This window comes from Dendrobates tinctorius, unplaced genomic scaffold (genome assembly GCF_039654945.1).
Source record: "Dendrobates tinctorius isolate UK_male_01 unplaced genomic scaffold, ASM3965494v1 ptg000070l, whole genome shotgun sequence".
NCBI lineage: Eukaryota > Metazoa > Chordata > Amphibia > Anura > Dendrobatidae > Dendrobates > Dendrobates tinctorius.
The window spans coordinates 78260932-78274172 of NW_027361738.1; the positions used below are offsets into that span (position 1 = coordinate 78260932).

Here is a 13241-nt window from a genome sequence, read left to right on the forward strand (position 1 = left end):
AAGAGACGCAGGGCTGATTACGGCACCTAAGACATGCCCCTGCCTCCTGCTGCTGGGAGCCCCGAGCCCCACAAAAGAGCTAATTCAAGTATTTGTGAAAGGTTTTCCATGTACCAGACCTTCACTTCTTATATACTGGGACATTGTGAGCTGCCCTCGATGGTTGATGGGAATGAATTGTAGTTATTTGGGTCTGTATCCTAGTGTACAATGCTTCCTATATTTAGTATCCAAGGCCATATGTATCATGGAAGCCAACCATGAGCTTTGCAGGAGCAGCATCCAGCCCTTGTTGGTCCTATCTCCATGCTAATAAAGGGCCTGTCCCATAGTACAAATGGTCACCAGTAGTGAAGAGTGAATGAGCTAGGACAAGGTGTTATCTGAGCATGCTCGGGTGCTGACCGAGTGTCTTCGGCGTGCTCGAAAAATATGTTCGAGTCCCTGTGGCTGCATATCTCGCTGTTGTTCGACAGCCACAACACATGCAGGGTTTGCATAACAAACAGGACATCCCTGGATTTGTTATGCTTGAATTTTATATTGGAAAAATTTTGGGAAAGAAAATAGAATATTAGGGCTTCCCGTCTCTTCGGAGTTCAGAACATTAAGTACTGACGATCAATGTGGATTTCCACAAGGAAGAACCGGTTTATTATGGCTGCTCTCGAATTCCTTCCTTGTTCTTGTGTTATCGGGTTGGACTACTGTATTTCATAAGACTGTTCTTTCCGAAAATACAGTGGGGGGAAAAAGTATTTAGTCGGCCACCAATTGTGCAAGTTCTCCCACTTAATAAGATGAGAGAGGCCTGTAATTGACAGGTAGACCACAACTATGAGAGTCAAAATGAGAAAACAAATCCAGAAAAACACCTTGTCTGATTTGGCAAGATTTATGTTTCAAATTATGGTGGAAAATAAGTATTTGGTTATTAACAAAAGTTCATCTCAATATTTTGTTATATATCCTTTGTTGGCAATGACAGAGGTCAAACGTTTTCTGTAAGTCTTCACAAGGTTGGCACACACTGTTGGTGGTATGTTGGCCCATTCCTCCATGCAGATCTCCTCTAGAGCAGTGATGTTTTGGCCCTGCTGATGGGCAACACAGACTTTCAGATCCCTCCAAAGGTTTTCTATGGGGTTGAGATCTGGAGAATGGATAGGCCACTCCAGGACCTTCATATGCTTCTTACGAAACCACTCCTTCGTTGCCCTGGCGGTGTGCTTGGGATCATTATCATGCTGAAAGACCCGTGCACGTTTCATCTTCAATGCCCTTGCTGATGGAAGGAGGTTTGCACTCAAAATCTAACGATACATGGCCCCATTCATTCTTTCATGTACCCGCATCAGTCGTCCTGGTCCCTTTGCAGAGAAACAACCCCAAAGCATGATATTGCCACCCCCGTGCTTCACAGTAGGTATGGTGTTCTTTGGACACAACTCCGCATTGTCTCCTCCAAACACAACGAGTTTTGTTTCTATCAAACAGTTCGACTTTGGTTTCATCAGACCATATGACATTCTCCCAATATTCGTCTGGATAATCCAAATGCTCTTTAGCAAACATCAGACGGGCCCGGACATGTACTGACTTAAGCAGGGGGACACGTCTGGCACTGCAGGATCTGATTCCCTGGCAGCGTAGTGTGTTACTGATGGTAGCCTTTGTTATGGTGGTCCCAGCTCTATGCAAGTCATTCACTAGACCCCCCCCATGTGATTCTGGGATTTCTGCTCACTGTTCTTGTGATCATTTTGACCCCACGGGGTGAGATCTTGCGTGGAGCCCCTGATCGAAGGAGATTATCAGTGGTCTTGTATGTCTTCCATTTTCTTACTATTGCTCCCACAGTTGATTTCATCACACCAAGCTGCTTGCCTATTGCAGATTCAGTCTTCCCATCCTGGTGCGGGGCCACAATTTTGTTTCTGGTGTCCTTCGACAGCTCCTTGGTCTTCACCATAGTGGAGTTTGGAGTGTGACTGTTTGAGGTTGTGGACAGGTGTCTTTTATACTGACAGCAAGTTCAAACAGGTGCCATTACTACAGGTAATGAGTGGAGGAAAGAGGAGACTCTTAAAGAAGAAGTTACAGGTCAGTGAGAGCCAGAAATCTTGCATGTTTTTAGGTGACCAAATACTTATTTTCCACCATAATTTGCAAAATAAATCTTGCCAAATCAGACAAGGTGATTTTTTGGATTTGTTTTCTCATTTTGACTCTTATAGTTGTGGTCGACCTATGATGTCAATTACAGGCCTCTCATCTTTGTAAGTGGGAGAACTTGTACAATTGGTGGCTGTCAAATACTTTTTTTCCCCACTGTATCCCACAAAGTCCATAACCATTGAGAGGAGCAGACGGCTGGATGTGACCGACGCTTCATATTACCGGTGTAAATGAGTTACCCGATGATGATTCCTAGGCACAGAATCAATAACGTGCTCGGCCCCGACCTGCGGTTATGGACGTCTCTCTCTGTAGCAGAGTAATTAATGCCAGAAACCAATATGATTGTAGCTTTATTGAAAATGATTTTTTTTTATCTAAAAAGGGGGAAAAAAAAGTAATAAAACTGCAAAAAAAATAAATAAAAATAAATTAAATAAATAAATATGGATCTCAAAGATAAGATTTTTAGCTTCGGGGTACTGAAAAATTAGATATTTTAATGTGTTCATAGTTATAGGTTTTGATGTCTAATATATCAGAGTGGACTCTTGTGAGGTGGTGTCTTCCTAGGAAACAGCGCCACTCCTGTCTATGGGCTGTGCTTGGTATTGCAACGCAGTGGGCAACACACTACTTAATTTATGTCTAAATCTGGGCAAATTTCTAACTTGCTGGGCTGTAAACTGTGTGAATTTCTTATGCAAATGTATGAGTTCTTGATATTTTTCATGGATTTCCATACAGTATGTGACTAATTTAATACCGCATTTGCACTATACCCGTATGTGTGTGGGTATACACCAAGCGTTTACTCTCTAGGTATGGCTGATGTGTGTGTACGGATACTGTATGGCAGCACAGACAATTCGCTATGGATCTGTATCCACTCAGTGTGCCGCCACATAGTGCATCTGTATAGTACTGTATTGCAATGCTTCTAGGGGAAAATATACCTCTGTACTCCTTATCTGACTGTACATGCCGGACAACCCCTTTAAGAGCACCTGGCGGCAGGTCAAATGTATCCAATTTTTGCTCCTTTATTTTAATTCCGCTGCTCCCCTGAGTGTTTTTTATTTTTTTTTGTAAATCCGCCATACTGTTCCAGAGATATGAGACGCACCACCCCAGAGAATCCATTGGGGAACGCCCCCTTGGAAAAGACTAGAAGATTGGCATATTGGGTGCACTAAATATAAAGGTCCATATTTCTGGCACCAGATGACCGATTTAAAGAAAAAAAACAAACTCAGGGGAGCAGTGGAAATAGAACTGTAACGTGCTGCTGCAGTGCAGTACAGCGCAACCTCCACCAGGGGGTGATGGTGAGGGAACAGAGGTTGCCCACACACACAGAGTAGTAACACAGAGCAACAGCACAGGTGTCACAGGTAATGAAAGAGTGGTCAGACTAGCCGAAGTCAGCCACTGTCAGGAGCAGAAGTACCAAGGGAGACGGCAAGTGCGTAGTCAGGGACGAGCGAGAAGTCAGGACCTACCAGGAACGTGGTATCAGAAACGTAAGACGTAAGCCGTTGTCAGGGTACAAGCCAGAGGGTCAAAAAGCCAGTCGTAAAGCGTGGTGTCAGAAATGGAAAAACCAGAAGCAGAGTCCAGAGATCAAGCCAAGTCATACACAAGTATAGGTAATCAGGGGCAGGAGGAACACTAAAGGAATACAGGTTAGAGGCACTAGCTTGGAAGCTTAAAATATAGCTGATGCTGGCCCGCAGGCTGCAGAGGACTGAAATAGCCCAGCCAGCTCCAGAACGAGGCAGAGGAGATTAATATCTGCATGACCAGTCCAAAGAGAAGACAGCAGAAAACAAACTCTGGACTGGATCATGACAAGAACGAGGTAAAACTGCCCCTTTTGAGCTAATGTCAAGTTCAGGCCAGTGATTATCTGCAAAAGCAAAATAGTACATGAAGTCCCTCTAACCATGAAGGCCATCACGACTAAGGGGGGCCAATGCAGGCTTATTGATCAATTAGATATGGGATTACAAAATCCTCGATGGTTATGTCTGATATTTTACTTTTCATCTATTGAACCGAATTAGGGAGTGTGCACACGTCACATTTTTTGGGGAAAAAAACGCAGCATTTTACATTGACGCGAAAAATGAATGAGATTTCTAAAATCTCATTCACGTGGTGCATTTTTTTTTAAAATCCCGGTATCTCAATTTTTTCTTCTGTATTTGCAGCAATTTTTTCCCCCATTGAGATTAAATTGTCATAGCGGCAAAATTTCATGAAAAATGCAGAAAAACCACTCATAATATCGATTTTATTTTTTTATGCAGGAAAAATGCATCACAAACGCTGTGTGTGTGTGTGTGTGTGTATGTGTGTGTGTGAGGCAGAGCTGTAATACCGCAAACAACCTGTGGACTCGTGTGGCACTGTTTTTTTTTGTTTTTTTTTTAAATCTGTTTTTTTCTTCTAACCCTGCTGGTCCTTTAATTATGTCTTGAATAGCTTTGTTCTTATGGGCAATGGTTTGTCACTTTGACCTGCGTCTCATATCTATATTAGTTATTATGAGCTTCGGGTGAACATTTATTAACAAAAGTTTTCCTCTTTAAGAAAAATGTTTCCTGTAATTTAAGCGGCTGTGAAATGACTTCTTACTACAATGCCGACGGAAGGGAATGAAAAACTGAATATTTCCTGTTATTTTTAAAAACCCTGCAAAGTCTGTGATTTATTGGAGCTGGAATATTACTGCGCCGACGTTTTCCTACACTATTAATGCTGAGTAATACAATCATGTGGAGCCGAGAGACGGCGAGAAAAAAGAACTTTCCGTAACCTCCGACGGGATTTGTGATCGTCCAGATCATGTTGAAAATAATGCTTGTTACAGTGTAGCAACATTTATATTTACTTCTTGAGTATGTAAACCGGTTTTCATTTTGCAGAAAATATAGCGTATTTTATTTTGTGTACTTTTTATTTGAAAGTTTTTTCCGGTGGTAATCTGTGGGTAAAATACCATTTTAACTATATGTATAGTACAGCTGCAGGGAGAAAATGAAGCTATATTTTCCCTGTAACCATTCCATCCCAGTCATTAGGAAAGCATCAAGATCTGGGAGAAGTCGGCAATCACTACACAATGTGCGCGCTGTAATCACTCCTCCCTGGTGCAGAGGAAAGACCACAGAGAACTCAGTCTGTAGTGAGTGCTGACTAATCTCAGATCCCGGTGCAGCAGCTGCAGGGAGAATCTAACTTCATTTTTTTCACTGCAGCTGCACTTCCAATTCGAAAGCCAGATATAGTTAAAGCGTATATTTACTGCAGATTGTTACTATGGCTGCAAGTAAATACCATTTTTTTAAAGATTGGTTCCCTTTAAATTAAGAGTACATATTGTTTAGGGGTATTATAAAGAAAATTTAAGTCACGGACCCTGCAGGTTATGAAATGACTGTCCAATCCTGAACTTGAGTTTTACATTGAATGCAGTAATGGTTCTGTATGCAGACTGCTCCCTCTTGTGGCAGTTTCAGGCTATCAGCATTTTATCATTTTAAGGGGTGTTCCCAGAATTAAAATGCATCACCTATTCACAGGATCCGGACCATGGGATTGATCATTGACCACAAGAACTGGAGTGCTTGGGCTTTTGCTAAATGATAATTAATCAGCTGAGAATGTTGGACCTAAAAGTGCGGCAGTGATTAGTAAGAGGCAGAAAGTCACTTTACTTAAAGTTTTTGTGTTTTTACTTGTTAATTCGCATTGTGGAATTTTAGATACTTTTAATCACAAACTTATCTTTTTGTACACTTTACAGACTCCGCTCCTCTTTTTCTTTTGCAGTTATTTTTATTTCAATTGCTGCGAGGACTGTCCTACATTCACCAAGGCCACATACTGCACAGGGACCTGAAGCCGCAGAACCTTCTAATCAGTGATACAGGGGAGCTGAAGCTGGCCGACTTTGGTAAGGAGATGACTACACACATGAGGAAGCCAGAGGGCCGTAGTGATATATGTATGTTCTTCACACAATGTGTCTTTTTTTTTTTTTTGCTAATAGTTATCTGCAAATGAAAATGTCATTTTTTTTTTTGCCTATTGCTCTCTAATGATGTCATTTTCCCAGACGGACTGCTTGAAAATGCTTAGACTGGTTAAGAAAAAAAAAAAAACCAACAGATAAACCTGCATTCTGTAACGCTATAGTATGCAAACATGAAATATGTTAAATTTGAAATGCATTACTGCTCTAGAAAATAAGAAAAAATGAAGATACTTGGGGCATAAATTGGCCAATTCAAGTGTGTTCAGCGGCCACGACAAGGCTTCCTTCTTTGCTGGGAACCTATCCTAATATGATACCTCTCCTGGGTTGATAGCCTACAATTATATGGGAAGGTAGGATCCTACCAATATAACCAATATTGTAGGCTATCCACCCAGGATAGGTATCATTTTATGATAGGTTCCCAGCAAAGAAGGACGCCTTGTCGTGGCTGCTTTATCTGTTATTTTTTTACAGCATTTTATTGTATTATTTAATTGACTTATTATTATTATTATTATTATTATTATTATTATTATTTTATTTTTTTATTTTTTTTTAAGTTGGAGCAGTTTTGCCAAAAATGATTCCTTTCGGACCCCCTATCCCAGACTGATTAATTTCATCTATTACCATTTATAAATCTATATTTGGAGTAATCCCCGCGGGTCACCTCTGGGATTTGTGGCTCCTTATTGGTTTTGTGCTGCTTTGTGTATTTACACTGTACGGCGGTGTCAGATGTAATGACCTGGGACAAGCGTAATGGCCATTTATTGACAGTGTATATTTAAAGGTCACGCGCAGCTTTCAGGTCTTGTGGGATTATAGAAGAGTCCATATGCAATGATCACTCTCCATACATGCAGAACAGGCTAATCTACGCAGCGAGGAGACTCCTCGGAGCATTTTCTCTGCCATTGTCTCCAAACCCCATAGGACTCTTGTGTTGATCAGACCATTATTTCCTGCCCGCTATATTGAAAAATGGATGAAGGAAATGATTTTTCACCCTTGCATGAAATTACGCTATAATGTATTTTTTTTTTTTAAAGGAGAGACTAAAGTCTGACTATCGGCCTTAACGCTGGGGCCGCCAATGATTTGTGTGTGTCAGGTGGAGAATAGCCAATCTCTAGAAATTTGTTTTGGGGAGATTTGGCCCATGGTTCAGATGGCTTGATGTGGTCGAATAAAAATCAATCCAAATGGAAGATGTCTATTATTCTCCGTAGTCTCTGCAGACCCCGAAGCAAAAAAAACGAGGCTGGGAAGGGGTTAAAAATACTAGAATATTATAGTCTCCTGTCCGATGGCTGCTCTTCACTTTTCCTGTCTCGCAGCTCTCTGCCTGCATAATTCTGAAGATTAACAAATCAATTTGTAGGGAATCAAATTTGTTATGAATTTTCCCTAGAATTTGGAGTTGCTGGAATATAAACATTTTTTGGGGGGCATTGGTTCATACAAATCCATCAGTACGCCATAACCCTGACACTGTTGGTCACCATTTTACTGGATTCTTTATAGGGCCATGAAATGGTTAAAACATAATTAATGATTATACCTGTCTGTCATAGGCTTGTCCCTCACCTGTCCTGCCTCCGGAGCTCACTGCATAGTCCTCTGCTTACTTTAGGTCTTCAGTCTTCTGTCTGAGATCATCTGGCTATGACCAGGCCTGACAACATGAGAATGTAAGGGCGCGACACACATCATGACAAACTTCACTCCTCACGTGACCATGTTGTGAGGCCTAGACAACTTTTATTTAGTGCAAATTTTATAGTGTTGGTTCAGAGGATCCTCTGGGGTGTGTCTTTAGGCTGCTCTGCATTATTAACCTGTGAACACTCCTTTTGGTGAAGACCATAGAAAGTAGCACTAAATAAAAAGACGCTTAAATCTGGAACTGTATGATGAATTAAAATGGTCTTTTATGGTCTTTCAAATGGGGCGCGGTTTACAAGATCCTCTGGGGCGTGTCTATATAGCCTGCTCATCATTATTACCTTGTGAATCGCATATGCTATGCTGAAAAATGGCTGCCTTGCATTACTATGTATATATGGTCTAGAATTGACCCTATTTAAACAGGCAAACCCATATATGTAGAGCTGGTTAGATTATTGCTTACCCATGGTGCAATCACAAGACCTTCAAGACCACCTCAACTGCCAGCTGTGAACTGCGGTAACCTTATTTAACGTCACCGCTCGCAGTGTGAGAATTTCTCATGCTGCGAGCGGTGACATCATTAAGGTTACCGCAGTTCACAGGCGTGAGGTTACTGTGAGAACCATCGGCTGTGACCTGCGGTAACCTTAATGATGTCACCGTCTGTCACTGTTTCCAGTTTCTCACACTACTCTCAGTGTGTTCTGGATACTGTGGTGAGAGGTCACGTTATTGATGTCACCGATCATTGCAGCATCTGGATGTAGCAGAGTCGGGGATCATCATGGGGCCTTCTTATTATGGATTTACGGTGGACAGGTGAGGATTACTTCTATTTTAATGGTAATAAATGAGGGTAATTGTCGAGCAGTGAATTTTACCACTAAACGACTTTTCTCTGTGCGTGTTTTTATTTCTTTTCCTTGTGGAGTTAGTAATGGGGATGTCTGATTGACACCTCTCCATTACTTACCCCAGGGCTTGATGGTAGCTGTGATTTCTGACATATCACAGCTGTCATCAAACCCACATATTACCCCAATTTCCAAAGCATCAGGGCATCGGGATGAGCCTGGTGGCACATCTAATGTAATATTTCAATTCTGGGTTGGCTGCAGGCTCCTATTTTTGGCTCGGGATGGGCCATTAGCCGTGGACCATCCCAGCCTAATAGAAGACTGCAGCTGGCTGCTTTATCTGTGCTGGATTTAAAATATAGGCGGGACCTCATGCTGTTTCTTTTATTTATTTTAATTTAATGTGCTGACTACAACCATCATCAGTGTCACCTCGTCTCGCTTATAGCTGGGAGACCAAACGAGGATGATAAAAGTTATAGTCAGCACCTTGTGTCCGGAAACAGCGCTAACTGTACTGCTTTTCCCAGTTGCCGTTACATGTCATACAGATGGCACACGCTTGTCAGTGTGCATGTGTACGAGATGTATTGTGGACCGTGCTACTGGAAAAAAAAATGGATATGTCGGTGTGTTTTGCGCAGATCCATAGACTTGAATGGGTTTACGTGTGTCAGTGTCTCCACTACTTGTGAAAACTGTCACCACACGTACTGGAGACACTGACGTGTAAAGGGGGCTAAGGGTGGGGACTGGTGTACATTTTGTGCCCAAGTTTTGTGACTTTTCAAAAAAAGTTGCAAATAATGAATCCGGATGAAATATCTGGAAAACCTAAACTCCACTCACGATACTAAGCATAAAACAAAAAAACAACAACAGGCGATCACATATAAAAGAAGAATGAGGCGCAAATGAAAAAAACACTAAAAACTAGACAAAAAAACAGACGCAAATGAAGTAATCAATTGGGCCCATAGTGGGTAAACTTTCCCATCCACATTATGGGAAGAGGGTGAGGCACTAATTTAATTTTATTTAACTTTTTGCCTTTATTGCCCCATAATTATTTTGTAGCCTTGTTCTTGTCATTCTGTGTCCCACCAACCAGGGTGGTTCAATCAGGACCGCGTCATCATAAAAGCCACTTATTCACAATAATTAGAAGGGGTGACCATGAACATTTGATGGGTATAATAACAATAATAATAATAATAATAATAAAATAATACATTATTATTCTTTTCTTTCTTTTTAATATTTGTTGATTAAATAAGTTAAATGTATCAGTTTACATATTTTTTTTTATTTTTTACCATTTACATTTTTTAAAATCATGCACATTTCTAAAGGTTAATAATAATAAAAATAGTAAATATAATCCTATACTTTATATATGAAGAGCTGTTGATAGGCATGTACACTGACAAGGGTATATTCTCGGTGGTCTCCTTTAAATAAGAGGTCATATATCAAATCATGACAGGTTGTAGAAATGCTCAGTGCCACAGAGGGACCCGCCGAGCTCTGCTAACGACGGCCTCTCAATATCACACAAAGGTTAAATTTATTATTTAACGCCTCTCTAATTGACCCACGCTCTCCCATGAATACGATACGGAGCGTCTACTGGTCATGTCACATATGCCCGTCATAACCAGTGCCAGTAAAATGTCATCTCATATATATATATATATATATATATATATATATATATATATATAATGTGTGTGTGTTTGTGTATATATATATAAAATTATATTTCTGGATATGTTGCTGTAAAGATATTTTTGGAAAGTTTTTGCAGGCTATTATTTTCAGTGTGAAGGCAGTCATTTATACTAGTGTTAAATTATTTAATTATCTTTCCGTGGTAAAAAAAAAAATTAAACTTTTTTTTTATTTAAAAGTAAAAAAAAATCAAAATGTTAAAAGATTTTATTTTTTTTACAGTTTTTACATTTTACCTTTTCTATTTCCATGTTTCTTTTAAAACATTTAATGATAAATAATATTATAAAACATCAACGTTCTATTTTGAAATTTAAAATTTTTGAATTAGAATTTTTGCATTTCTGAAATGTAACTGAAAAAAATCACCAGGAAATAATACTTGGAAAGTATAGGTTTGGTTTGCTATTGTCTCATTTTTTTATTGTTTTTTTTTTTTACATTATTTTTGACAGTCTTTTAAATAAACTTGAAAAACCAGAGAGGCAAATAATTGAATGTCACATTTCAAGGATTTTGTTAAGTGCTGTTCTGGTTCTGGTGCAGTCCTCTTCAGAATTGTTGACTTCCGATGAGAATTGACAGCAGCTATTGCCGTATTGTGTTGCACGCTCTCTTTTTTTTTTTGTGAATTGTGCCCATTGTAGTATCGTGTAATTGGCTACTATGTGTTATCATCTAGGAGGCCAATTCATGCAAAAATCTTACTAGCCGTAATATAAAGGTTGCAGAGGTGTAAATAAGACTGGATAATTGGTTTGGTAGCTCATTGTTCGTATCGAAGTCTTGGCAGCTGCGAAGGTGGAAGAAGTCTAGCATGTGTATGATGAGTGACAATCAGGTTATTATATTGTCTGCCGCCTGGAGTGGAAATCTCAAACAAAATTAACTTTTCTCATGAAAAAAAAAATGTTTTTCTTTCTCCTTTGGTCTCCAATAAAGTAATGAACTCTAGTTCTGTTTTACCTTCTTGTTTTTTTTTCCCAATTATTGTACATGTTGCTTCTTTAATCTAAATTTTATGTTACACATCAGGTTAGTTTTGTTTGTTTGGGAACTTTTTGTACAGAAAAAGGATAAATTTCCATAAAAATAATTGTGTAAGTGAATTATGAGAATTAAAGGGCTTGTCCAGTTGAAGGGGGAGGGGGCATGTTTGCTTTGGTCTGGAACGGAGTTCTGGTGGCCCTAAAACCCATCTTCTAAACAGATGTCTGGGTGGAGTGTGTGGGGTGGTGGAGCACGTTCCTTACTCACTTTTGCTTCGGGAAGCCGTCATTACCTCCCTGTCAATGGGACCGGCTACAAACAAGGCAGAAGACCTTCATTTACATGTGGCTGCAGAATACAGATGAAGACAAAGTCTCTTTTTAGTGACGTTTCCTTGGTTTTGTGCTCCATCAGTCCTTGTCCCCGTCCTGTCCTAAGACCCATCATCCTCACCCCACTCCGCGACCCAGCTGACCTCTTCCTCATCAGGGAGACAGAGGCATGCCTCTTCTGAACCTTGGGTCCAAGACTGTCCCGGCATCCAGGCTTGGCCGAAGACATGCCCTCATTCTTCTAGGAGACTCGCACTGACTAAAGACGTTCTTCTCGGCTGTACCTTCACTGCACGGGAACCAGCTAACTCTGCTTTATTTACCCTTGTTCTCCACTCTACCCAGAACTTGCACTTGTACTTGACCGAGTCCTGGACTCTGACTGACTCAGTCTCTAACTACTGTAACCCGGAAACATTTTCTATAAAACCTCATGTAACCCCTCCCCAACTGAGGGCTAATCCCAACACTATTAAGTATCTATCGCCCTATCCTGGATCTCCTCATACCTTTCCAACCGCACATTCAGTGTCTCCCACTCCCACACTACCTACTCATCCCACCCTCTCTCTGTTGTAGTCCCCCAAGGCTCTGTTCTCGGACCCCTACTCGTTTCAATCTATACACTTGGCCTGAGACAACTCATAAAGTCACATGGATTCCAGTACCACCTTTAAGCTGATGACACTCAGATCTACCTCTCTGGCCCAGATGCCACCTCTCTGCTCTCCAGAATCCCGGAGAGTCTATTAGCCATATCCTCCTTCTCCTCTCGCTTCCTCAAACTCAATGTGGACAAATATGAACTCATCATCTTTCCTCCTTATCACAGATCTTCCTTACCTGACCTATCTATCACAATTAACGACATCACACTTTCCCCTGTTTCGGAAGTCCGCTGCCTCGGGGTAACCTTTGACTTTGCCCTGTCCTTCAAACCGCACATCCAAGCTTTTTCCACCTCCTGTCGCCTCCAGCTCAAAAATATTTCCAGAATCCGTCCTTTCCTCAACCCTCAATCTGCTAAAATGCTTGTGCATGCCCTCATCATCTCCAGCCTCGACTACTGCAACATCCTTTTCTGTGGCCTCCCTGCTAACACCCTTGCACCTCTCCAGTCCATCCATAACTCTGCTGCCCGACTAATTCATCTCTCCCCTCGCTACTCCCCCGCTTCTCCCCTCTAGCAAATATCTTCACTGGCTCTCATTCCCTCAGCGTATCCAGTTCAAATTACTAATACTGACCTACAAGGCCACCTATGACCTGTCTCCTCCATATGTCTCTGAACTAATCTACCGATACCTTCCCTCACATAATCTCCGATCTTCCCAAGACCTCCTACTCTCATCCACACTTATTCGCTCCTCAACCCAACCGCCTCCAAGACTTCTCCCGAATAGCCCCCATCCTCTGGAATTCTTTTCCCCAACA

General features: G+C 41.0%; 1 protein-coding gene across 5 annotated transcripts in view; it reads left to right on the plus strand.

Moving 5' to 3' along the window:
• Window positions 1-13241, plus strand: part of CDK14 (cyclin dependent kinase 14) — a 701555-nt gene that overhangs the window by 327503 nt on the left and 360811 nt on the right. For all 5 annotated transcript variants that reach the window (XM_073581965.1, XM_073581962.1, XM_073581963.1 and 2 more), the window contains one exon: window positions 6016-6139. In XM_073581965.1, coding sequence (XP_073438066.1) covers window positions 6016-6139 — 124 coding nt within the window. The remainder of the gene's footprint in view (window positions 1-6015; window positions 6140-13241) is intronic.